Raw genomic sequence first — 26,837 nt, 5'->3', positions numbered from 1 at the left:
ATCAAGTATTTTGTATTGTACATAATTGTATGTACTGTGTTTTTATACAATTGACAGAACAGTAGGTTTGTTTACACCAGCATCACCATAAACACGTGAGTAATGCATTGCTCTACTACATTATAATAGCTTCAACATCACTAGGCAATTGGAATATTTTTTTTAGAGACAGGGTCTTGCTCTTTGCTCAGGCTGAAGTGCAATGGCATTATCATAGCTCACTATAACCTTGAACTCCTAGGCTCAAGCAATCCTCCTGGCTTAGTCTCTGGAGTAGCTAGGATTACAAGTGCGCACCACTATGCCCAGCTATTTTAAAAATTTTTTGTAGAGACAGGGTTTCACTATATTGCCCAGGCTGGTCTCAAACTCTTAGCCTCAAGTGATCCTCCTGCCTTGGCCTCCCAAAGTGCTGGGCTTAGCGGCATGAGCCACTGTGCCTGGCCTCCATTATAATGTTGTGGAACCACTGTCATATATGCGGTCCATCATCGACCAAAACATCATTATGCAGGGCTTGACTATATGCAAATTTATTTAGTTCCAGGAAGAATAATGAATTAGTTAGAATGTTTTTACTTTTCTTTATCCATCCATAAATACGTATTTCCTAAATTTAACAAGTTTTGTCCTGTTATTCAGACATGTTGAATGGCATTTAAAGTATAGACATACGCAGTCTAGGATATAACACACTGCACTTTCTGCCTTCTTCTTTTTCAGTGTCTGTATTTATGCTGAAAGTCCAGGTGAATGACATCATCAGTCGTCAGTACCTGAGTCAGGCAGTTGTAGAAGTGTTTGTAAACTACACGAAGACGAATTCCACAGTAACTAAAAACAATGGTGCAGTGTTGATAAAGGTACCCTATAAATTAGGACTCAGCTTAACTATTATTGCTTACAAAGATGGCTACGTGTTGACCCCTCTGCCTTGGAAGACCGGAAGAATGCCAAGTAAGTACTTAATGAGTGTATCCACTAAGTATGAAGGATGTTTTTCCCCTCTGTTTTGGTAGTATCTTGTTCTGGTAAGCTGAAAATGAGAGTGCCTAAGTGAAGTCAATATAGGGACATTAGAAGGGAGTGCCTGTTTAAAGAAAACTTAGTCTGTTTGGATTGCTATAGCAAAATAACCATAAACTGGGTGTCTTATAAACAACAGAAATTTATTTCTTACAGTTGTGGAGGCTGTGAAGTCTAAGGTCAAGGTGCCAGCAGATTTGGTGTCTGGTGTGGGCCTGCTTTCTGGTTTATAGATGTTGACTTCTTATTGTGTGCTCACGGGGTAGAACAGACAAACGAGGTCCGTTGGGCCTGTTTTATAAAGGGCACCACATTTACAGGGCCTATGCCCCGTATGTTAAAAACATAAAAAGCAATAGAGGTTGGAAAAATATTTGAAACAATGAGGGGTGGTATATTTATTATAATATGCAAAGAATTAATACAAATTAGTGAGAAAATGTCAAGGCCCTACCTAAATAAGGTAAATGGACAAAATCATGGGCTAGCAATTTTCAAAACAGGACATACAAATGATTAGTAAACATGACAATGTGTTATTGTCTCCCTAATAATCTAAGATCTGTACACCAAAGAAATACACACTTTTTAGATTTTTCACCTTGGAAAAATTTTTTTAAAAGTTTATAAAAAGTTTAAAAAATATTAAAATATTATGAAAAGTTTTTATTGAGAGATAGAAATGCTTATGTTATTAAATGAAAAGAGCAGAGTAAAAATATTCTATATACAATATCGTACTTGCTATTTAAAAAAAAAAACACACAGGGAAAATCAACAAAGAGCTGTACTAAAATATCATTAGTGGTTGTCCCTGTCGTGGTATTGCAATGTCCATCATTTTCTTCTTATTCTTTTCAGTATTCCTCAACTTTTTCAAAGTGGACATTACATCCCTTTTATAATAAGAAAAAATTTTAAGTGAAAAGAAATCTGAATGTTAAGTTTTACTGAGGTTCAGAAAGATTCTCTTCAAGTTTAGTAGCCTTAAAAAACTGTCAGGGCTGTCCCTTTTTAAGCTACCTGTGACTAAGAAAGTATCCAAATATGGGATAATGCTCTACTTATCATCATCTTGAGGTCCAAGCTACGACCCCACCACCTCTTCCCCAATTTAATAAAACTGTTTATCAGTCTAAATGTTAATGTATTCTGAAATTGAAATTATACTTTCATTTGGTAATTCACTTTTTCCTGTGGAAGAAAAGTATATTTCATTTTACTTCCCATCATTGTATACTTTTTGTACTTTACCCTTTTTCCATATTTCTTTTAAAGTTCTTTGCAATATCTCAAAATATTAAAAACATTTCCATGCAAGTGTGTTTTCATTTGAGAGGCTTGAGGATACTGTGTTATTTCTATTAATTTTAAATACTTCTATAGCATACAGGAGAGATACCAAATGAGAGCTTGTGCTTTGAATAACTCCTCAAAACTTATTTTTCTTTTGCAAGATTGGTAAGTTTATCTGATTTGTTCTTGTTTATAGAATGCTCTTTTGTCCCAGCTTGTTGCTCCAGATCTTGAAGTAATTTGTCTTTCAGGTGATCTGCACTTACTCATCCCACCATAGCTCAGCTGTCTATTCTTGCAGGCAGGTTCGGCTACATGCTGTGTTACTACCAAAGGTTGCCTGTGAATCATTTTCTGCATTAAACTGTTTCCTTCTCTGCCAACTCAGAGTCCTTTTGGCAAACCGTACCATGTGCAGAAGAGCATTGTGCTCATGTGGGAAGTTAAACATGAAGAGTGGATGTAGTCTCTATCTAGAGAACCTTGAATCATGGAGCCAAGAAAAAAAATTTTTAAAAATCGTTAGAAGTAAATAACAAATAACTTATAGAGAGAGAATAACAGAGGGTTATGCAAGCATTTAACCTGATCATTTACATTTGGAGTTAGTTATAGAACACCATCAGTTACCTTGGTACAAGCTACTATAGGAAATAGAAAAGATTAGTGAAATACCATAGTGATGCCCAGTGTTTTCTTCTCATTTTATTGTGATCCTTTTTCCTGCATCATATCTTATATTCCTTCCTCCTTTGTTTTGAATCGTTCTTCCCATCAGTTTTTTTTTCTTTTTTCCCCACTTTTTAGGACTCGCTGTCACAGAGCTGTATTTGTCCCAGTTTTATTTCCCACATTAAATAAAATATTCTAATTGTGCTATATTTCACAGTATATTCATCAGTTACACTTTCACTGTTCCCACAAAGCCAAGCAAATATATGGCTATTTGAAGACACTGTTTTAATTACTGGAAAATTAGCTGGTAAGTACAATACTTCTTACTTAGTAAGAAAACACTTAAAGTTATTATTAACTGTACTTCTTGACTAATGAATAAATGTCAATTATAACGGGAAAAATCTAAATTGATCAGCAATTAGTACTGACTGTGAACCAGTCTTTATTGTACTGTCAAACTAATAGTATGATTTTTTTTGTGTAGTGGTAATCAATTTTTCCTTTACTATTTTAGCCTCCCAAATAGGAATGCTTGACTTTTGGAAGTATTGGAAAAAGCTTCTGTCCTTCTTTCCAAATCACATCTCTTACTGAGGTTTCAGTGGGGGGAGAAATTGGGAAAAGAGAGAACACATGTTGCTCAGACCTTTGCGGCTCTCTGATGTGCAGGGTGCCTCTAGTCCTGAGTTAATCTTGCTGCCTGTGTGGGAGAGGCCTAACACTGGGCAGACATGATTTGCCTCACATGCATATCCCAAGGGGAACGGTGCAGAAAGCCTTATTTGGGGTACTGATTCAAGCTGTTTCCTGCAATTCTGCTTTACCAACCATGGAGATGGTGGTTTCGTTCTTACCTCACCTCCCTAAACCCCTCAACTAGTGCTTAGGAGAAGCCTCCGAATGCTGTGACTTTTACTGCATATCATATGACCTCTAAATGACAACAATTTGCTTTTTTGTTTTGTACTGGTAAATTAATATTTAGGTCTAATGCATAATAGCAATGACTGGTAAAGTGAGAAAATCCTCAAGGTAGAGTCCAATAAGAGAGTCATGACGAAGAGAACTGTTTGTGAAAGTTCTTTTCATTTTTAGATGCTATTTTATTCATACTTATTCCTAACATATTAAACTAGAAAACCTAATACTACTGTTGGAAAAAAAAAAATTAAACTAGGGCTTGATTAACTTTGGAGTCATTTACTGAGTGAGGCTGTGGAATCTTTTGCTCTTGAAATGCCAAGGCGTCTGGCCGAATTTTGAGCCACTGATTTTGCTGGTGTGTGGCAGATAGGAGAACGAGCTCTGTCGTCCTTTCCAAATCACAGCTCTCACGGGGGCATCAGTGGATGTGGAGCTGTGTGTGAAAGGATGGAAAGTAAATAGGAACTACGTCTGCAGAGAGAGGCTGTAGTTTATGCTGCTGGGGCCCTAATGCAATCAAGGTTCTCTACAGTATCTCTTCAGTCTTTTGACACATTCCTAGTTCTTACTGGCCTCTTCAAACCATTAGCAATTGCAGTTTCTGCTGGCATTCATGACATGGATCAGTGTGAGATCAAGCAATGGTGAGTGCTTGTTTGTATGGACAGGACTGGTCGTGCCTTGGCAGGTCTCCATGAGAACACCATGAAACCTCTTGAATTCTCAGATCACTTCCTTTTACCACCTCATTTCCCTAAGAGGTCACCCATTTGTAAGGCCAAGCAGGAAAGGATAGATGTTTCTGATGTTAAATCTTTTTGTAGAAGATATATCTCCTCACTTCTTGGCTGGGCCTGGTGCCTCATGCATGTAATTCTCGCACTTTGGGAGGCAGAGGTGGGAGGATCACTTGAGGCCAGGAGTTCGAGGCCAGCCTGAGCTACATAGCAACACCTTGTTTCTACGAAAAACAGAAAAATTATCTGGGCATGGTGGTGTAGCCTGTAGTCCCAGCTACTTGGGAGACTGAGGCAGGCAGATTGAGCCCAGGAGTTTGAAGTTGCAGTGAGCTATGATGACGCCGCTCCACTCCAGCCTGGGTGACAGAGAGAGATCCTGTCTCAAAAAAAAAAAAAAAAAAATCCTCACTTCTTAACCTCCATAAGCTATTTCATCAGGAAGGTGTTCAATTTGTACAATGAAAGTATGTTAGCCCTGTGTGTGAATGTATTTTTTGTAAAAGGAGGAAAAATATAAAACTTTAGGCATGTATAAAACCTTACATAAGCTCAGCTAGATATTTCATTTGGTGTACATGTTTTCAGTTGTAAGAAATTTGGATCTTCAACATAATTAAGCCACATATTTTAAAAGAGTGAGTTGTGGATAGTACCTGCAAGTGATCAGAAGGCATCAGATTATGCTCTTAAACAACTTAACCAAACAACAGTGTATAATAGTGTTGTATTGTTTAGCTATTTTCCAGGTGGTATTTTAGCTTCACACATCAGAAATAAAGTGATTTAGGATTCTCTTAGTTTTTCATTTATTGTCCTGCAACTCTTTAAAAACTGATAACTTTTTTCATTCTAATAATTTAACTGATTACATTTATCTTTATTAGTGATCTTATCAAAGTCCAAAGCAAAAGCTGATGTTCTTGATAATTTTTATTTGTAATGATTTAAATTAATCTTTGAATTGTTAAAATGTGTTGATTACAGAAATATCAATATTGTCACTGAGCTCACTTGATAATTTTGGAAAATAATCAATTTGAAGTTATTGAGATAATATTTATAAGTTGAATGCCTTATATTTGGAAGACTTTTAATGCATGATTAATTATCTGATAGAGAAACCTGGTCACTTAAATATGTGGCTGCATGTCAGATACTTTCTGTTGTAAGTGGCTGAAAACCGAGTTCTAAACTACCTTACGCCCAAAGGAAGCCTTCATTTATTTATCAAATAATTGATAAATCTAGAGTAGGACCAACTGGATATGGCTTGATCAGGACTTAGTAGAAATAATTGATAACTGGTTTTACTCTCTCCATTTTTCAACTCTCCACTCTTTGAATATTGCCTGGATTTTCAAATGAGCTTCCATTTTTGGTCACAAGGTGGCTGTTGCAACTCCCAGATACATACCTGCTCATATAAGATCCACTGGGGGAAAAGCTAGCCTGCCCTCCCCCCAGCACTGCCATGTCCAAGCAAAACTCACAGTGCATCTCATTACCTGTGCTTGGGACAGGGCCCATCACTGAACAAATCACTGTGGCTAAGACAATAATGAGATGCTTTAAATTGGTTTAGGCCATTCTGGTATGCACCATCAACTCTATTCCTGTTACAGAAATGAGACCCCAACTGAGCCACATGGGCAAAAAATGATCATTGTGGTGTTTCCTAGAGTGAAACCCAAAAATGGGTGAGGAAATTCTGGGCAGCAGAATCAAGTAATGCAAGGGTGGCTTGTGTAATCTAAAGAAAAGGAAATTTCTTATTTAGTTGGTTCTGAATTTAAAATAATTATGAGAAGATGTTAGTGATGTTTAGAAATGATTATAACTGCTGCTTTTAAAGTAAAATGTTGTGACCAATGATGCTATGTTTGACATGCATTTTTCTATTTGTTAATGAGTTTTCCTTTTTTCAGATGCCAAATCTCAACCAAGTGTTCAGTTTTCAAAAGCCTTAATTAAACTTCCTGACAACCATCACATTAGCAATGTTACTGGCTATCTTACAGTTCTACAACAATTTTTGAAAGTGGACAATTTCCTGTATACAACTGGAATTACTCTCAATAAACCAGGTATTATCTCACTTTTGTATAATGTAATCATATTTATGAAAATCACATAAATCTTTCAAATATTTGTTTACTTAGATAGCTATTAGATATTTGATATTCATTTATACTTCAGAGAATACATGAAACTTTTGAAACAAATCTAGTTATTAAAATGTTTATAAGAAATCCCCTTTTATGCAATGAAAGAAAGATTATACCAGTCTTCAGCATACATTATTTCAAATTAATGGAAATTTCCTTTGATTTCATTTAAATTCATTAAATTTTATTTGATACCTGCTTTGGATCTTAAGCAAGGTGTAATAAATAATTATTGTGTAACTTTACAAATTAAAAATACTTTTAAAAATCAAAATTTGATTTGAAGTTTATACATATCTTTGCATATTTTGACCTTACACTCATTAATATGTGAAATGTCAATGATTGATATAAAAAATTTAAGTTTAGAGATTGGAGTAAGCTTTTTTCTTTTGATATGTATTTGCTATTCTGAGTAAAATATAAATATTGAACATATATGTATTCCAGAATCAACAGGTCTAACATAAGGCTGTCATAATATAAAAGTTAAGAGAATGATAGAAATATACATTTAAAAATACATTCATGAATAACTGTCTTAAAAATACTCTACATTCCCTGTGTGCATCACTTGTTCCATCATTTCTGCCACTTGTTATAACAAACTCCACTGTTTTAAAATCACCTCAGACAATTTTGATGGTTTCAGTTGTGTCATATTTTTGATTCATTTCATATTAGGAGCAGCCAGAAATGACAGTAATAAGGGCAAATAAGTGTTTTGTTTGGATAGGGTTTGGTGTGTGTGTGTGTGTATTTTTTTTTTTTTAAATCTTCTGCAGCTAATGCTATCAGTGCCTCAGCCAGATGACCTTCACTCTTCTGTAACAAACCTATGTTTTTTCTACTCACATCTGTGATTGCCTGCGGGCATCCCCTAGTCCAGGAAGCAGGCTTGGCCCTCACTTGGGGCAAGCTCTCAACCAATGACAGACAAGACCTGGTTTGGCTAGGACAACTCTGAGCCGGCTTCTGTCCCCAGTGGGCCTGAGCTGGAGTTGCCACAGTGATAACCTGCTTGATAACATAGCCTGTGTGTTGTCTTCCTTTCCTGCTGTGTTTTGCCTCCACCCCTTAGGGGTAGGTGCTTTCTTGGATTACCTCCCAAATAAACTACTTGCACTCAAATGATCTCAGGGTCTGCTTCTTGAGGAAGCCAAGTTTATATTCTTTCATTTATAGTATTAAGTATATTATCAAGACATAATTTTTATCAAATAACAACATTGCATAATGATTTTGTTTCATGTTTAATTGTCAAATCTACCCATTAAAAATTGCATTTTGGATCTGAATGTTTTTTACGTAAGGAGTACAGGTGGGTCTGTTTGTGCTAGCATGCCTTGAAGCAGATGGTCTTGGAGGAAGGAGGGCCAGATGTTTCAAATCCATATCTGCATTGATGATGTGGTATGGTAGAGTATTTGGGTATACTAATGAGATATGGTTTTTTGGTTGTTGGTTTTTAAAAACATTGAATTGGATTCCAGTGCCCTAAAATCAGATGGCTCTGAGAGAATTAGATAACTTAGGTTCATATTAATTTGTTAATGTTATATTGTGTAGCCTGTTTATAAAACATTTTAAGATTACATTTAAAATATCCTTAATGTGGATCCAGTAACTATTTGATTTTTTTAAAATAGTTTTTAAAAATTAATAGATTTAGTGGGTACTAGTTGAATTCTGTTATGTGTATATATCATATAATGGTGGAGTCTGGGCTTTTGGTGTGTCCATCATCCAAGTAGTGTACATTATACCACAAAGGTAATTTTTCATCCTTCACTGCCTCCCACTCTCCTCCCTTTTGAGCTTCCAATGTCCATTATACAACTCTGTGTGCCCTTATGCAGCCATAGTTTAGTTCCCACTTATAAGTGAGAACATGTATTTATTTTTCCATTCCCGAGTTATTTCACTCAGGACAGTGGCCTCTGGTTCCATCCAAGTTGCTGCAGAAGCCATTATTCCATATTTTCTCATTGCTGAGTAGTACTCCATGGTACGTACATGCACCACATTTTCTTAATCCACTCATTGGTTGATGGGCACTTAAGTTCCATATCTTTGCAATTGTGAATTGTGCTGTAATAAACACACAAGTACAGGTATCTTTTTGACATAATGATTTCTTTTCCTCTGGAGATACCCAGAAGTGGGATTGTAGGATCGAATGGTAGATCTACTTTTAGTTCATTAAGAAATCTCCATGGAGGTTATACTAATTTACATTTCCACCAACAGTGTATAAGTGTTCCTTTTTCACCACATCCACACCAACAGCTGTTGTTTTTTGACTGTTTAATAATGGCCATTCTGACAGGGGTAAGGTGATATCTCATTGTGGTTTTAATTTACATTTCCCTGATGATCAGTGATGTTGAACATTTTTTCATATGTTTATTGGCCATTTGTATATCTTTTGAGAAATGTCTGTTCATATCATTTGTCTACTTTTTAAGGGTTTTTTTTTCCTTGCCGAGTTGAGTTCCTTGTAGATTCTGGATATTAGTCCTTTGTCAGACACATAGTTTGTGAATATTTTTTCCCATTCTGTAGGTTGTCTATTTACTTTTTTGTTTATTTCTTTTGCTGCATAGAAGCTTTTTAGTTCAATTAAGTTCCATTTATCTATTTTTGTTTTTATTGCATTTGGTTTTAGGGTCTTAGTCATAAATTCTTTGCCTAAGCCAATGTCCAAAAGAGTTATTACGTTTTCTACTAGGATTTTTATTGTTTCAGGTCTTATATTTAAGTTTTTAATCCATCTTGAGTTAATTTTTGCATATGGTGAGAGAGAGGGATCCAGTTTCATTCTTCTACATATGGCTATCCAATTTTCCTAGCACCATTTATTTAAAAAGGTATCCTTTCCCTCGTGTATGTTCTTGTCGACTTTGTCAAAGATCAGTTGGCTGTAAGCATGTGGCTTTATTTCTGGGTTCTCTATTCTGTTCCATTGATCTACCTTTGTACCAGTATCATGCTGTTTTGGTTACTACTGTCTTGTATAGTTTGAAGTCAGGCAATGTAATGCCTCTAGCTTTGTTCTTTTTTGCTTAGGATTGCTTTGGCTATTTGGGCTCTTTTATTGGTTTCATATGATTTTAGGATCTTTGTTTTGAATTCTGTGAAAACGGTATTTTTTTTGCCATTTAAAAATCACCTCAATTTTTAAAACTAACCTTTAAAAAGAAAAAGGACAAGATGAAAAAGATAACAACTTTTAAACCAATCAGCCAAACTTTCAAGATTCAATAGTAAAAGATAATAGAACATTAGATCCAGAAAGGATATTAGAGTGCATTTAGAGAAAACAGTATGCATTGCATTTGACTCCAGGTCCAGTGCTCTTTCTACTCTGAGTTGCTGCTTACCAGGAAGTACCATCTTTTTAAAAATCAATGCATGATATCAATGATGGTATTTTTTATAGGAATTGTATTGAATCCGTATATTGCCGTATATAGTGCAGTATGGTCATTTTTTTTTATTTCAGCTTATTATGGGGGTACAAAAGTTCAGGTTATATATATTTCCCATGTTCCTCCATCCCCCTGAGTCTGAGCTTCAAACGTGTCCATTCCCTAGACAGTGCACATCGCACTCATCACATAGGTCATTTTAACAATATTGATTCTTCCAGTCCATAAGCATGGGATATTTTTCCATTTGTTTTGTCCATAATTTCTTTCATCAGTGATTTATAGTCCTTGTAGAGATCTTTTACCTCCATGGTTAAATCTATTCCATAGTGGTTTTTTTTTTTTTCCTGCATATATTGTAAATGGAATTGAGTTCTAGATTTGGTTCTCAGCTTGGTCATTGTTGGTATACAGAAATGCTGTTAATTTTTATACATTGATTTTATAACCTGAGACTCTGCTGAATTCATTTAGCAAATCTAAGAGTCTTTTGGAGGAGTCCTTATGGTTCTCTAGGTATAAGATCATATCATCAGCAAACAAAAATAATTTGACTTCCTATTTTTCAGTTTGGATGCCCTTTCTTTCTCTTGACTGATTGCTCTGACTAGGATTTCCAGTACTATTAATATGTTGAATAGAAGTGATGACAATGGGCATCCTTGTCTTGTTCCAGTTGTCTGGGGGAATACTTCCAACTTTTCCCCATTCAGTATGTTGTTGGCTGTGGGTTTGTCATTTATAGCTTTTATTACTCTAAGGTATGTTTCTTTTATGCCAAGTTTTTTGAGAGTTTTTATCATGAAGGGGTGCTGGATTTTATCAAATGCTTTTTCTGCATCTACTGAGATGATCATATAGTTTGTTTTTAATTCTGTTTATGTGGTGAATCATCTTTATTGACTTGCATATGCTAACCCATCCTTGCATCCCTGGGATAAAACCCCCTTCATTGTGGTGAATTATCCTTTTGATGTGTTGTTGGATTCCATTTGCTAGTATTTTGTTAAGGATTTTTGCATCTATGTTCCTCAGAGGTATTGGTCTGTAGCTTTGTCGTTGTATCCTGGCTTTGGTATCTGGGTTGCACTGGCTTTGTAGAATGAGGTAGGAAGGATTCCCTCTCTCTTGATCTTCTGGAACAATTTCGGTAGGATTGGCACCAGTTCTTCTTTGTACATCTGGTAGAATTCAGCTGTGACTCCATCTGGTCCTGAGCTTTTCTTTGTTGCAAGATTTTTTTTATTGATTTAATCTTATTATTCATTATTGGTCTATTCAGAAGCTTTGTTTCTTCTTGGCTCAATCTTGGGAGGTTGTATGTTTTTAGGAATTCATTTATTTCCTTTAGATTTTCTAGTTTGTGGGCATATGGTTGTTCATGATAGTCTCTGATGATCTTTAGTATTTCTGTGATATCAGTTGTAATGCCTCCTTTTTCATTTCTGATTGTGTTTATTTGTATCTTCTCTGTTTTCTTGGTTAGTCTAGCTAGTAGTTTATCAATTTTATCTTTTCCAAGAACCAATTTTTTTGTTTCATTGATCCTTTGTATTGTTTTCTTGGCCTCTATTTCATTTAGTTCTGATCTGATCTTTGTTATTTTTTTTTCTTCTAACTCTGAGTTTGGTTTTTGTTGTTTTTCTAATTCCTTCAGGTGCAAAGTTAGGTTGTGTAACTATTTGATATTAAGATGAATAACCCTGGGTGAAATAGAGGAACTAGATATTTTAGATTCATAATAATTTGTTAGGTAACTAACTACAACCTTTATTTACGTATGATTTTAATAAACTCCTTTTTTAGGTTTTGAAAACATTGAATTGACTCCTCTTGCTGCAATATGTGTGAAAATATATTCAGGAGGAAAAGAATTAAAGGTGGATGGCTCTATTCAAGTTTCTCTTCCCCTTCTACATACAAATGATATAAGTGCAGGGGATCGAATACCTGCTTGGACATTTGATATGAACACAGGTATGTGAGCTAGGTGAAGATACTCTGAATATTTTGAACATTTTCTTTTAAATATTTGAATCTTTTGTCTTATGAATTTGATACAGCTGTAGTTTTTCAGTAGCATTATTGTTTTATTTACTTTGTTAGTGACTAAAATTGGCCTCACTTTGATTAATACAGCTATGGGGGGAAATTATATTAAAAAATAGCATTATATCATTATATAAAAAGTAGCAATATTTATTCACATCCCTTGCCTTTTTACTACCTAACATTTAGAGGCAGAAATAAATTTTAAAAAATTATTTTTCCTTGTAGGATTTTTTTCTTTTGATAGACAATATGAGCTTATCTAAAAGCTTGGTTAAGGGAATTGAGAAATGTTTGCTAATTTCAAAAAATAACCAACATTGTGTTAAGAGATAGAGTGATCATTACGCCCTCCCAGAAAAAAAAAAATCCTTACATACCAATTTTCATCCCTGGGTTTTGCCTTCTAAATAGCATCTACAATTATATGTATATATTTCTTCTTGGCTTCCCTTGGTTTTGTTCTTGTGTTCCTATGTAAATAAGCTGGGAGTCTAAGTTACCAAAAAGAAAAAGAAATGATCATCCCATAATTGAAAAGTCCAGAGGTAGGACTGCCTTGGGTGAGGCATGCTACAAAGCCTAGGCAGTTTTACAGGGCTTGGTTTCTTTCATCTGTTTTCTCAGAGTTAGCTTCTTTCTAGGATAGGCTTTCCCTTCAGAGTGACAAGAAGGCTGTAGGTGCTATAACTTTATACTTAGCCAGGTTGAAGGCCAGTGGAAAAGAGAGATTCTTTTCCTAGTAGCTCTTAAATTCACTGCAGCACAAGCTCTTGGATTCACTGTGGTTGTAGAGTGGAGTTTGCATGCCCATCTTGGAACCTGTCTTTATGGCCGGCAAGTACAATGCACAGATTTATTTAGGCTTAGGTCACATGTTGGAGCTGGGGATGGAATCCCAAACTAGTCACGTGGACTGAGAACAGGGAGTCTCAAAGGAGAGACTTGGAATGGGATTTCACTGTAACTGAAAGTGTGGGTGGTGAGGCCAAAAAACCACACAAATTTTCACTTATAGAAGATAAGCAGTAATATGTTTTTAAGAAAGAGTGGAAACTATACAAGCATGATAATATTCTATTGTAAATCATTGGATTAAGAGCTCTGAAACTTGGAGTCTAGTCCATTTATCAGCAGTACCATTTGGAACAAGTCATTTAACTTATTTAGGCCTCAGTTTCCCAATTTGTTGAATGAGAAAGTTGTTTTAAAACACTTTAACAAAGAATATTTGTTGTTTGAGTCCTGGTTTCTGGTTGTCCCTCTTAGGAAATGCCTTTGTTTTTAAGGTACCTTTCAGTTACAAAATTTTTGAATTGATTTATACCTATGCAACACTTTGTGTTATTTAAACACAATAAGTAAATCATTCCTATCATTTTACGTTTTTCTACCTTTAAAAAGGCTGTTTTACATGTTATAGGTAATTTACTGCAACAAATCAATAAATCAAAATACAAATATATAGCAAACTTATAGGTTTTACTGAATTCTTTTTTCTATGGATGGCAAAATTTTATTGGCTCAGATAGCATTGTTCTTAGAACTTACTTTCTTAAACTTTCAAAAAATGCTAACAATACTAGAATAAAAATACTTAATAAGGCCATAAAACATATACGGTAAGTGTTTAATCAAAATCCCAGAACAGGTGACAAATAATTACCTGATGATGAAGTGGGATTCCACTATTCACATCCTTAAGAGATATCTCAATATGCACATTTTAAATATTTGGAGAGTCATGATTTTTCTGAATATATCTGCATTGTATCCTTTATTTATAATGATTTGTTTTGATCATAACAAATCATCTAAATTATTGTATTTTATATATTATCGTATGTTCTGTATTATAATATATATTATCCCAGGATAATATATTGCCACAGTTTTTGTAATCTTTGACAAAGTCCTGTGAAGTATTCTACCCATGACAATCAGAAAAATCCTATCATCTCGAAAGATACATAACTATAACTAACTGGTATTTTTTTACTTACCTTCCTTTTTAGGTGCTTGGGTAAATCATGGCCGGGGAATAGTAAAGGAATATAACAGTCATTTAATTTGGACATATGATGCACCACATTTGGGCTACTGGATAGCAGCTCCACTTCCAGGAACTAGAGGTATTGTAAAAATGAAACAAAGTAATATTTAAAAGTAATCCAGTTAGTCTTGCTGGAATTGATATCAGCAGACCCCAATTTCATTCTAAGCATTGCCACTTTAACCAGCTATATGACACTGGGAAAAGCGCTTGATCTCTTGATCTCAGCTTTTTTTCCATTTATATAAGAAAAAATTAAGTTCCATGGACTCTAAGGCCCCTTATATGAATATATGGTAGATCAATCTGTGAAGACTGAAGTTGGTTCAGATCAAGTATTTTTCTTGGTTTACTGTGTCGTAAGTAAATTCTACCCAGATCAGTTAAAGCTTTTGGTTTCAAGCAACAGAAAAAGATTTTGGATAATTCAAAGAAATTTACTGTATTAGAAGTATGTAGAGAGTTCACAGGATCCTAGGGAAGGCTGAAGAACCAGATGCCAAAAGCCAGGAATCCCTGCAGCGCCGGGGCCCAGTTAGCAGGCCCGCTTGGCTGTCTTTGCCAGTCTGCTGCTGCATGATGGCTGGCTCCACGCTTTTCCAGTCTTTTCCTCTTAGTGTCCCTGATCATTATAGGGATGAAGAATGATTATCCCACTGGGTCATGAGTACACCCCTTGGTGGGGGTATAGGGAGAAGAGGTCTGGAATAATAGTGCCCTCTTGAATAATAGTGGTTGTTTCCAAGAGAAGACAAGTGATATAATAAATGACGATTGGACTTACATTTTGAACAGAAAGTAGATGGAGGCTGGTGGTAAAAAACAGTGAATTGTCCAGTAGGGACATTCGTATTCCAGGAGAAATGAGCATGTCCTTAGATTTAACATAGTATAAAATAATCTAAATAATTTGTACCTAAGGAAACCCTACATTCATCTCAAGTTGTGTAGATTTCTCAAAGTACTCAAACATTGCCTATTTTATCCATTAAATCTTAAAGAAAAATCTTCTCACCTGCTTTTGTCTAGTCTGGTTGCACTGTCAGCCTGCTACCACTTTCAGGATGCTTGGGTGTTTGCTGCCATAAATTGGGTTGTTTTTTGGCTTTCTCTACCACCAGCTTTGCTAAATCAACTTTCTGGTCTTCAGCAGTTTGTTGCTGCCATCTGTTGTCTCATTTTCCTTTATCCTTGTAGGTTTGTGTATTTACAGACTCAAAATAAAGCAAAATTTAGTGAAGATCTTAGAGTGAAAGTTGAATGCATGTATTCTCATTCTACCATCTTCACTCATGTGCCAGGGATGATTCTTTGGGTTTGTCAAGTGTTTTGGCTCCCAGCTGAGAGACAGCTACTGCTGACTGGGCAACTGATTAGGAATAGTCTCAGTACATACCTTGATCTGGGATATGAATGACTTTTTACATATGTTTCTCTGCAGCATTCTAACTTTATAACAACTATTATTTTGAAGGCTCTCAGGGTTTTCTAAGAGAGTTTTGGTAAGCCAGTTTGATTTTTATTTTCATTTTATATTGACAATATTTGAATTTTAAACTATCCATGATAACAAGACTTTTCAGTGAAGCCAAAATTTAGTATTCCAATAAAAGAAATATGAATCATTAGCCATAGCTGATCAAGAGGGATGTTCTTTTTGTTTCTACTTGAATTTAGTACTTACAATATTATTTGAGGAACCAGAGGATGGTTACTTTTGCTCCTCATGATGTAAAATATCATGCAGTCTTGCCAGCTGTCTGGCCTTATCCCATTCTAGATTTGCAACTATAATGAAATATTGATGAAAAAGAACAATTAATATTTAATACTTCAACTCAACTAAATCTAAGTTATTTTTAATAAAAATAACCCTAAGAAGCATTTGAGTTTTATAGAGGAGTATAACTCCACTAAGAATATATCTGAAACAATCAATTTATATAAGATGGCTTTGTGAATTATAAAAGCCAAAATTGTTTTCTAAAACAGGTAGAAGTTCTGTCCCAGCATATCTGTTGGAAAAGATTTTGTGTGGATCCGAGTACTAAAATAAAAGGATGGGATTCTCATTTAGTTTGAATTAGAAACCTTCTAGTGATTCTTTTGAAAAATCTATTCTGCAAGCATATCATAGACAACAGAACCCCGTAGAAGTATAGATAACTTGATGATAGCTCTGGCTTTGCCTGTAATTAACTGAGTGAGCTTGACATAGGTACTTACCCATCTGAGTGTATTAGTTTTCTTGTTTCCAAAGCGGGGAGTTCGATATTGTCTTAGTCTGCTCTGGCTGCCATAACCAAATACCACAGACTGGATGGTTTAAACAATAGAAATATACTTTCTCACAGTCTGGAGGATAGAAGTCCAAGATCATGGTCCTGTAAGGTTTGTAGATGGTCACCTTCTCACAAGGTCCTTACGTGGCCTTTTCACATACGAACCAATTCTCCAGTTCTCAGTGGACATTGACTGGATGTCCTGTAATTCACTTCAATTCTGATACTATCTGCTTGTGGAGTTAGCATCAGATCCCACAGGTTAAGGGCTCAATCCCTTAAGACTGCCCCAACTTCAGATGCCAATTGCAAGCAGCGTGTCCCCAGGTTACCCACACTGTCCAACATGGCTTCAAATTGGGGGTTTCCACAACCCTCTCCCCTCAGGTTGAATAATTTGCTATGAGGGTTCACTAAACTCAGGGAAACACATTACCAATTCATTATACAGGATATAATAAAGGATACAGATGAGAAGCCCGATAAAGGAGTACATAGGGCAAGGTCTGTAAGGGTCCCGAGTGCAGGAGATTTTGTCCTCAGAGTTGGGGTGCATACCACCCTTCTGGCCCATGGATGTATTCATCAGTGTTCTTATGAACCCCATACTTTTGGGATTTTTATGGAGGCTTCATCATATAGGGCACGATTGATTATTAACTCAATCTCCAGCCCCTCTCCCTTCCCCAGAGGCTGGGAGTAGGGCTGAAAGTTTCAAGCTTCTGACCATGGCCTGGTCTTTCAGGTGACTAACCCCCATCCAGGAGCCCATCAACAGTTGCCTCATTAGAACAAAAGATTCTCCTATCATCCAGGAAATTCCAAAAATTTAGGTGCTCTGTGTCAGGAACTGGGGTCAAAGTCCAAATAATAGAACAAAAGATTCTTCTAGCACCCTTATTGCTCAGGAAATTCCAAGGGTTTTAGAAGCTGTGTCAGGAACTAGGAGCATACACACACACACACACACACACACACACATTTTATTATGTCTCAACCCCTACCTAATATTCTTAAACATTTTAAGATGCGATTATTACTATAAAATCAAAATTGGTCCTATGATGGGCTAATTAGTGTCTGGTGTGCTGGAGCTACTTTAGTTATAATGTGGTTATTATAATACACTAAATTTTGTTTTTTAAATTAAATTTTAAATAGAATTCTAGAATTCCTTGGTAAAAATGCTAAGTGCAAGAGATTAAAATAATTTTTCAGATTGTTGCAGGAGAGTAGTTGGCAGAACAGAGTTTAATAAACAAGTATTTGTTAATGTTTTAAGTGCGCATTTCCAAATATATTTGAATGAAAATACATTGTGATTTTCTACTTTTCTAACCCCGTAGGCATGCACACACATGCACACGAGCAGATGCATACTCTTTTGCTATTGTCATATGTATAGGATTTGGAGCAAGCCCAATAGTTATCAACCTATTTCCAAATGTGAGTTCTGTTGGATTCCTGTGGAGTGAAAATTAGCATTACTCCACTGTGGAAACATGTATTAATATATACCCAGTTGTTATCAAACTTTACTGTCCTGCAGCTCTTGATCCTCCTTAGGAATCTACAGATAAGATTAAGTTACTCTCATTTCCTTTTTGTCTGAAGAAATTTCATATTGTGCATTGCTCTACTTGTTTGCCCATTAGAAAAGATAAAGGCTTTATTATCAGTCATGATCTGTGAAACTGTGGCCAATACTAGAGTGCCTCTTCTATAACCTTGAAGCTTCATTCAACAACAACAAAGGTGTGGTAGAGCTAACACTGAGTGTTCATCATGAACCAAGCACTGTTCTAAGTGTTTCACAAGTATTAACTCATTTAATCCTCAACAACTTGCATGGATTAGATATGACTGTTATTACTGCTCTACAAATGAGGGAACTGAGATATAAAGAAATGAAACTTGCCCAAGATCGCATAAAAATAAATGAGGCAACCAGGATCCCAATTCAGACACTCTGGCTCCCACGTCTATGTGGATATCCACAACGCTGCTTCTCCAAACTTTTAATATTATTATTACTGCTTTGCCTTTATCAAATTAGACGATGAAGAATTTAAAAAATAGACTTAAAAGACCTGGTGGTCCTTCCGTTTCTTCCAGTGTCCTCGGTGCAGTTGGAAGCCTCACTATGGATGTTTCCTCATGGTAGAGATTACTAGAAAACCAGTTGTCCCACCACTCACTCTTCTCACCCCATCACCCTGAACCCATATTAGAATCTAGTTGATACTGACAGGTAGACTTATTATTGAAGCCTTAGTGATACTGAAGCAGATTACTTCAAGATTAATTGTCCAGTAGCATTTTTTGCAGATTCTTAATAGCCTATGCTGATCCTCCTAGTGAATTAGCCAGCATTTACTACAATAAAGCTTATTGCAACAGCATTTGTATACCTGCGCTCTGTCAAAACAGGAGGACGGTGCGTCAACTGTGCCTCTGCTACCCCTTACCTGGGGGATTGTCTTGTTCTAGAGTCTAGGTGGAAGGACTTATAACTCAGAGTCCTTCAAGTTCCAGAATTTTTGGATTCTCTCTATTCCTTACATCTGTGCTTGCTTTGGCAAATTCTTTTTTGAATTTAACTTCAGAATTTTTTAAATCAAATGCAGCTAATAATCAACATTCTATCTCAAAACCTCTTAGCACAAAGCTTAAATTAGTTAGAAATATTTTTTGCATCTGTTAAAGTACAAAGTATAATAAACAACAACAAAAAAGTTAGAAATATTTTCTCCCAGTTTATTTTGCTACTTGGGTTACCACTTTACTGCCTCTTAAAACCATTTCCTCACTGTTCATTGTCTAATCTAGAAGCCAGTGTCACATATTTTAGGTTTTTGTGATAGCAGCATCTAGATACCAATTTCTGCAGGCATTGCAGAAACAAACAACCCTGCTGTCTCAGTGGCTAATAATATTGAACATTTATTTGCTACTTATATTTTACAAGCGTTTTGGGCTGACTTCTATACTGTTGTTGGGCTTGGCTTGGTTCAGTTCAACAGATTTTCTCATTCTAGACCCCAGGTTGAACAAATAGTGACTTTCTAAATCTTCACATATTGGAAGGCCCGAGCAAGAGGGCAAAGGCACACCATGCAGCCTCATTTAAGGTGCTCACAGTTCATCGGTCAAACCAAGTCAACCAGTTAAGCTCAAAGGATAGGGAAGGTTTACTTTACCCACAGGGAAGTCTGCCATGGGAGGGAAGCAAACAAAAGTGTGTACACATATTCAATTTGCCTCACCCAGGAAGTGACATAGTTAAATATTTGATCTAAAATAACGTTTTCTTTGTTTATATTGAACCATGTAGGTTCAGGTGTAAATGAAGATTCCAAGGACATAACTGCCTACCACACAGTGTTTCTTACAGCCATATTAGGAGGAACAATTGTCATTGTCATTGGATTTTTTGCTATACTGCTTTGCTATTGCAGGTAAGAACAATATTAATGTGTATGAATATACAATATTAATGTGTATGATATGAACTATCAAATTATGGTACTTCAGTATGTTCTGTGCATTACAAAGTTTATTTTAGAAATAGTTTAGTCTTTGAAATATGTAGATTAAAAATAAAAATGGATATATTCTAACAGTAGCATTGTACCTGTGATGTGCATATAATGGGGTGATTTCGAAAAAATGAACCTTTCAGATCATAACTTTTAAATATTTTTTGCCTTCTCCTCTATTTTAGGGATAAGTGTGGTACTCCACAGAAAAGGGAAAGAAATATCACGAAGCTTGAGGTTCTCAAGAGAGACCAGACGACTTCAACCACACACATAAATCACATCAGTTCAGTCAAGGTTGCATTAAAAGCGGAGGACAAGTCACAGTTACTCAATGCCAAAAACTCCTCATATAGCCCTCAGAAAAAGGAACCGACAAAGACAGAAACAGAAGAAAGAGTTTCCATGGTAAAAACTCGGGACAATTTTAAAATCTACAATGAAGATGTTTCATTTCTGTCAGTCAATCAAAATAATTATTCAAGAAACCCAACACAGTCTTTGGAGCCCAATGTAGGATCCAAACAACCTAAACATATTAACAACAATCTATCTTCATCTTTAGGTGATGCTCAAGAGGAAAAGAGGTACCTCCCAGGTAATGAGGAGGTGTATGGGCGTTCCCACATTCCTGAGCAGCTTATGCATATCTACAGCCAGCCCATTGCCATCCTTCAAACGTCTGACCTCTTCTCCACTCCAGAGCAGTTACATGCTACTAAGTCAGCTACTTTGCCAAGAAAGGGACAGTTAGTCTATGGCCAATTGATGGAACCAGTAAACAGAGAAAACTTTACACAGACATTGCCCAAAATGCCAATGCATTCTCATGCACAGCCCCCAGATGCCAGGGAAGAGGATATCATACTTGAAGGTCAACAGAGTTTGCCATCCCAGACTTCAGATTGGAGCCGATATTCGAACAGCTTACTGGAATCCGTCTCTGTTCCTGGAACACTAAATGAGGCTGTTGTAATGACTCCATTCTCTTCAGAGCTTCAAGGAATTTCAGAACAGACCCTCCTGGAGCTGTCCAAAGGAAAGCCCTCCCCCCATCCCAGAGCCTGGTTTGTTTCTCTTGATGGAAAGCCAGTCGCGCAAGTGAGGCACTCCTTTATAGACCTGAAAAAGGGCAAGAGAACCCAGAGCAATGACACGAGTCTGGACTCTGGGGTAGACATGAACGAGCATCACTCTAGTAGAAAGCTTGAGAGGGAGAAAACATTCATCAAAAGCATGCATCAACCCAAGATCCTTTACTTAGAAGATTTAGACCTCAGCAGCAGTGAGAGCGGAACCACTGTCTGCTCCCCTGAGGACCCAGCTTTAAGGCACATCCTAGATGGAGGGAGTGGAGTTATCATGGAGCACCCTGGGGAGGAGTCCCTGGGAAGAAAAAGCACTACTGAAGATTTTGAAGCCAATACATCCCCCACTAAAAAAAGGGGCAGACCACCACTAGCCAAAAGAGATAGCAAGACTAATATCTGGAAGAAGCGAGAGGAACGCCCACTGATCCCCATAAATTAACTGCTAGGGTGGTTGTGTGTCTGCTGTCTCGTGCTGTCTATTCCTGCTTCTTGTTGTAAATTGCAGTATGAACTTAAGAAGCTGAGACTGAGCAATCTCATGGTCCTTGGACATGTCTCAAGCAGAGTAAATAGTGAAATGGTAATGCCATAATCAGAGAGAAAGATATCAAGAGACCTATTCTTTTCATTTGTTTTTGGGTGATGAATTTGAAGTATCCAAGTTTTCAAAATGTAAAATGGCATCAGGATGTTATTTGACAATGTTGCTCAGTCAATCAATTTGGCCCTGCCTCTGTTAAGAATAACACAGTGAAACATGTACTACTAAAGTTGCTTACGAAAAGGTCGCCTCTGCCTTGGTGACTACCCTATGGAACATTTAGAAATGAAACTGTCTTCTTCAGGTATCATGTTCTTGTGAAATACTATTATTTCCTCCTCTGCCTGTACTTGAGAATTACTTGATAAATGTTCTGGACTGATGCTATTCTGGAGTTTAAAACCAAACATTTTCTGAGATAAACAGCATGTGTTTATATCATCCCAAAAGTAAATCCTACATTCACATAAGATGAGCAAGAGGCTGCTTGGTCATTGGAGATGGAGACACCAGCTCTTTGGTTGTTTTTAGGTATAATTTCATAGAATAAATAAGATGGTAATTTGTTATTTAGAAATTTGAGAAATGAATGTTCTGATACTGAATTTTTATTTTAAATTTACTTTTTTCTACCCCTCAACAATCTGAAAAAAAAGTCTGTGACTTTAGTTTAAGGCTCACTGATACATGTAGGCTAAAGTCAGTTTTAGTATATTTCCTCTATTCCAAAAACCCAATCTCAGTCACTTAACGGCTATCAAGTTAAAAATCAATGATCTGAAAATGTTTTATGAACACCAAAAAGTTAACAAAATATGTGGAGATAAACATTGATTATTTTTTTCCCTGAAATGTTGATGGGCAGAAAAAGAAATGCCATTTTCCTGAGACTCAAAAATATCTTCAGAATATTAGTTCTACACGAGATGTTGACATTCATAAAAGGTGTATGAGGAAAACAGTTTCAATTTCAGGGGAAAAGTAAAAGTTTTTCCTTAAGTCACTGATAACGTTTGCAACATTTTTTTCAGTTTTATACATAATATATGCACATCCTTTTCATTATAGCAAAGAATTTCAGTGTGTATACATTTAACAGCAGTTTTTAATTGTGTCTTCAACTCTGAATTATCATTGGTATGTCCTAAAAATGAAAGTTTATTGTTAAGTAAAATCAACTCATCCCATTTTTCTTAAAATTTCCATAAAGACAAATATCTGAAGCACTTTTTCCTTTCCCTTGGGGAAAAAAGTGAAACTAAATTGATTTTTCATCCCCTACTGTTCAACATGGGAGCAACATAGAGACCCAAACCACATAAACAAGTCGAAAGAACCAAAATAGCCACATTAGCTTTAGTAAAATTGTAGATAAATGTACAATGAAAGACAACAGCTTTCTTCCCTAAGATAGTAGACTTCAGCAATTTTTTCTTGTAAACACTTCTGAAACATGTCCTGTCAGGTAACTCTCCTACCTTTCTATATTAACCCAAAGAACATAAAGACCTAGGCAAATGTTTGCTATGTATTATCCCAATCCATAGAAGAAATAAACAGTTTGTGTAATACCTAGGCTGCTGCTTTTTATTATTAGAGTAGTGATAAGGCTCACCATTAGAAGAGGCTTCTTACTGGTCTTATACAGAAAGATACATCAAAAGCAGCATGAATGAAAATGATTTGGAAAAGGTTAAAAAGTTAGTACTCTGCTGAAGTGCCTTTGATATAGATCTGCATTATTAGAAGGATATAATATCTTAAGTGTACATTTTCTGTTAGCCAGATTATACAGATGTGCAGTTTTATTAAGAAATAGACTTAGTGTTTCATGTTGGAACAATGAATTTTGCATGTAAGTAACATTTCTCTTTTGTGTGTTTAATCCTTTTTTGAATCCAGTATAGATAATTGTTTATGTTGGATTGAGTTAGAAACTATATAGCAAAATGTTGTACCTCCTCAATATTTTAAGTGTATATATTTTCCCACCCTTAAATAAAAATGTTTCATCTCAGCTGGGTAATGAAATACACAGATTGATATAAGGGCATATACCATTTTACCATTCAGGTATGGCGTTTATTTTATTCATTCTTGTGTGAGGGAAATGAGACTATGTATCCCAAGGGCTTTTCTAGAACTACTTGTTTGGTTTCAGAATAAAACTTTTTTCTTTACACTGCACATGCTGTTCTCAATTGGGAATTATAGGCAGTTTATCTTTTCTAATGATCAAAAGAACGTGACTTCTCATTTGTGCGTAGTTCACGGATTTCCTGTTAAAAAGCTGAAGCCATCTACTTTTTCTTAACCCAAGTGATAAATCAATACTCACAACTTTCTTAAATTTTTAAATTGAAAACTAGTACAATTTTTCTGCAAATGTAAACCTAGATAATTTTACTCACAAATTGTTAACATTTGTGGATCCTTTGTATATACTTTGGATATACCTTAAAGGCAAAACTGTCTCAACTGATGGATTCATTTACTAAAGCACAGCTATATGTATTTTTGAACACATAATATGATCTTGAGAGTTTGTAAAATCAATTTTTATGACTTTATGCAGTTATATAGGGATTATACCCTTTTATAATACATAGTATGCCATGAAGATCACAAATGTTAATGAATAAAAGCACTTCCTTTGCTTTGGCAATCATTTTCAGATCACTTTCTGTGTGTTTGAATCCTCTGGTATCAATATATATTATAGGGTTTTAGAGCTCTGTGGGTCAAATTATGCCCCTCAAAACTTCCCAGAAAGGTAAAGCTCAAAGTTACGTATTCACTTACAAGGTATGAGTTACTCATTTCCCCATGTACCAGCATTGTAAAGGAATTCAACTGTATTAATTTCTATTTCAGACCTAGAGTTGACATTTTGCCCCTTGTTTCCAAGTGTTTCTATCTTTTGTATTCTTTCAGAGAACTCTCATATTTCAGTGTATTTATTGCTGTTACTACTATATTTACTGCTGAAAACTGCAACAATCTGAAGATTTGTAAAATGTTAAACATAGTTCATTAAAAATAATAAAGTAATTCTAAAATGTACTTGATGCATTGTTTAATTTTGGGTAAACTATAAAACATTCCTCTCTTAGGTTGTCAGTTAATCTAGTGCATATTCAATTATTACTTTTTATTCATTATATTCCCTGCAGTAAAATAAACCCTTCATTTATATAATGGACTTGATATATCTTTTATACTTCATGTCTCTGAAGGTCACATTTTTACTGTTAAAGCTGAATGTAGACAAATTGTTTTCCATCCAGTGAGACTTATTAAGATAATCTGATAGAATGTAAAATAAATTATAATTCCCAAAACACCTTAGAGAGAAAATGATACAATATTCCCCTCACTCCCTTTTAAAATACTCTTTGGACTTGAAACCTAAGTTGAAATGATGACACAGAGGCTATTTGGACTTAAAATGTTAGATCTCCAAGAGCAGAGATGCTAAGTCAATTGAACAATATTTAAATTCAGGCAGTTTGTATTTGGGAGCTTTAGAGTGCTTTTTAGAATCATCATAGCTCCCATGTTTTCAGACATTTCCTATAACTTTTATAAATTAATGTACTAGAAATAGCTTTGATGACGTCTGATGAAAATTGGGCTCTGAATCCACTCACAAATATAGTAGAGATTATGACCCCCAATACTGGCATTGTGATAATTCCACTTGGAGCCCTGAAAGTGCCAGCCAGAGCCCTTTGTTCGAGGGCCTGGTCTGCATCTAAGAGAGTCTGAGAGTCTTGTCAGAAATGATACAGCCCCCGGAGAAGTTGCAGGAGACCCAAATCCACAAGGAACTGGTTTGTGAAAAAACACCATAAATCAGAAATATAACTGCTAAATGTATGATGTTCATGCGCTGGTCATCACATTCTCATTTTAGAAGGGAAACTAATATGGGAAAACTGAGATGTAAGAAGTATAGGAAAGGTGGTAAGAGATGTGTTAATCAATTTATCAAAAGTGATTCACCTATTGGTGCTTAATTGTGTCAAATGATCAGTGACCCTTCTCTTGAACTACAGATTAGAAAAATTTAAACTGCACCACAATGTTGTTTTATCTGGACCCCATAAAATTACCTTTTGGTCCTTTTACAGGTGGATTTCTTGATAGCTGGATACAATGACACCATTTAATTCCATCAGTAAACTCTAAATCAATTGGAGGGCTAATTTCTTCTGAGAAAACTGCCCTATTGTCTTAGATTTGAATTTGTTTGCTCAACCAAGATAAATATTCTTTCCTTGACTTGCTTTCTCCCTTTTCTTTTTATTTTAAGCCTCAGTTTATTTTGAAACTATAGACTTCTGTTTATTGAATTAAGATTTTTTTTTTAGTAAAAACATGTTTAGAGTTTGACTAGAAAAAATTAGTCTAGAAATCAATAACAATTTATAATTTTAAATACCCCAAAATTAATAAAATCAAGTACAAATGATGGAAAAACATTTTCAAACCTATATGGCAAATTTCTTATGTAAAAAAATCACAATAACTATTTTCTTTTCAAAATAACTAGGCATAAAGATGACTTTTTTACTATCTGTGATGTTTGTCAAAACATTGCTATAACACTTTTCTCTACCTTGTTACCTATAGTAGATGAATACCTTCCTATTTCTCTTGGGAAAGTTCCCATGTTGAGAAGTATATGTTATTTGTTTTGTTTTGTTTTTAGGTGACAAAGCCTTTTTTAGTTGAACCCTATATTTCCTGGTTTTCAAGCCTACACTTGCTATGGTTGTGAATAATATTCCACAGTTCTGTAGGGATACCACAATTTCCCCTAGAGTTGATCTTTTTCTTCTGTTCTTCAGGTTTACTAGAGGTTTCATAATTCATATGTTGACTGGTTCTAATCCTTGTAGACCTTATTAAAACACTAGACTAACCGCAGACAGTCTGATTCAAAACAAACTAGATAATTACCTTCCCAGGAGTCTTTGTGCCTATTACACTTGAATAACTTAGTTAAAAACCTTTCCT

The 26,837-nt window shown here is 35.6% G+C and overlaps 1 protein-coding gene across 1 annotated transcript in view; it reads left to right on the top strand.

Annotated features, from left to right (window-relative positions):
- Positions 1 to 21,713, top strand: part of FAM171B (family with sequence similarity 171 member B) — a 59,228-nt gene extending 37,515 nt beyond the window's left edge. The window contains exons 2-8 of the mRNA XM_069469885.1: positions 724 to 957; positions 3,212 to 3,304; positions 6,590 to 6,748; positions 12,067 to 12,237; positions 14,325 to 14,441; positions 19,979 to 20,102; positions 20,369 to 21,713. Of these exons, the coding sequence (XP_069325986.1) occupies positions 724 to 957; positions 3,212 to 3,304; positions 6,590 to 6,748; positions 12,067 to 12,237; positions 14,325 to 14,441; positions 19,979 to 20,102; positions 20,369 to 21,713 (2,243 nt within the window). The remainder of the gene's footprint in view (positions 1 to 723; positions 958 to 3,211; positions 3,305 to 6,589; positions 6,749 to 12,066; positions 12,238 to 14,324; positions 14,442 to 19,978; positions 20,103 to 20,368) is intronic.
- The last annotated feature ends 5,124 nt before the right edge of the window (positions 21,714 to 26,837 follow it).

This window comes from Eulemur rufifrons, chromosome 1 (assembly GCF_041146395.1).
Source record: "Eulemur rufifrons isolate Redbay chromosome 1, OSU_ERuf_1, whole genome shotgun sequence".
In the NCBI taxonomy this organism is placed as follows: Eukaryota; Metazoa; Chordata; class Mammalia; order Primates; family Lemuridae; genus Eulemur; species Eulemur rufifrons.
The sequence above is the reverse complement of the archived record's forward strand: the minus strand, read 5'-3'. Positions and strand labels throughout refer to the sequence as shown.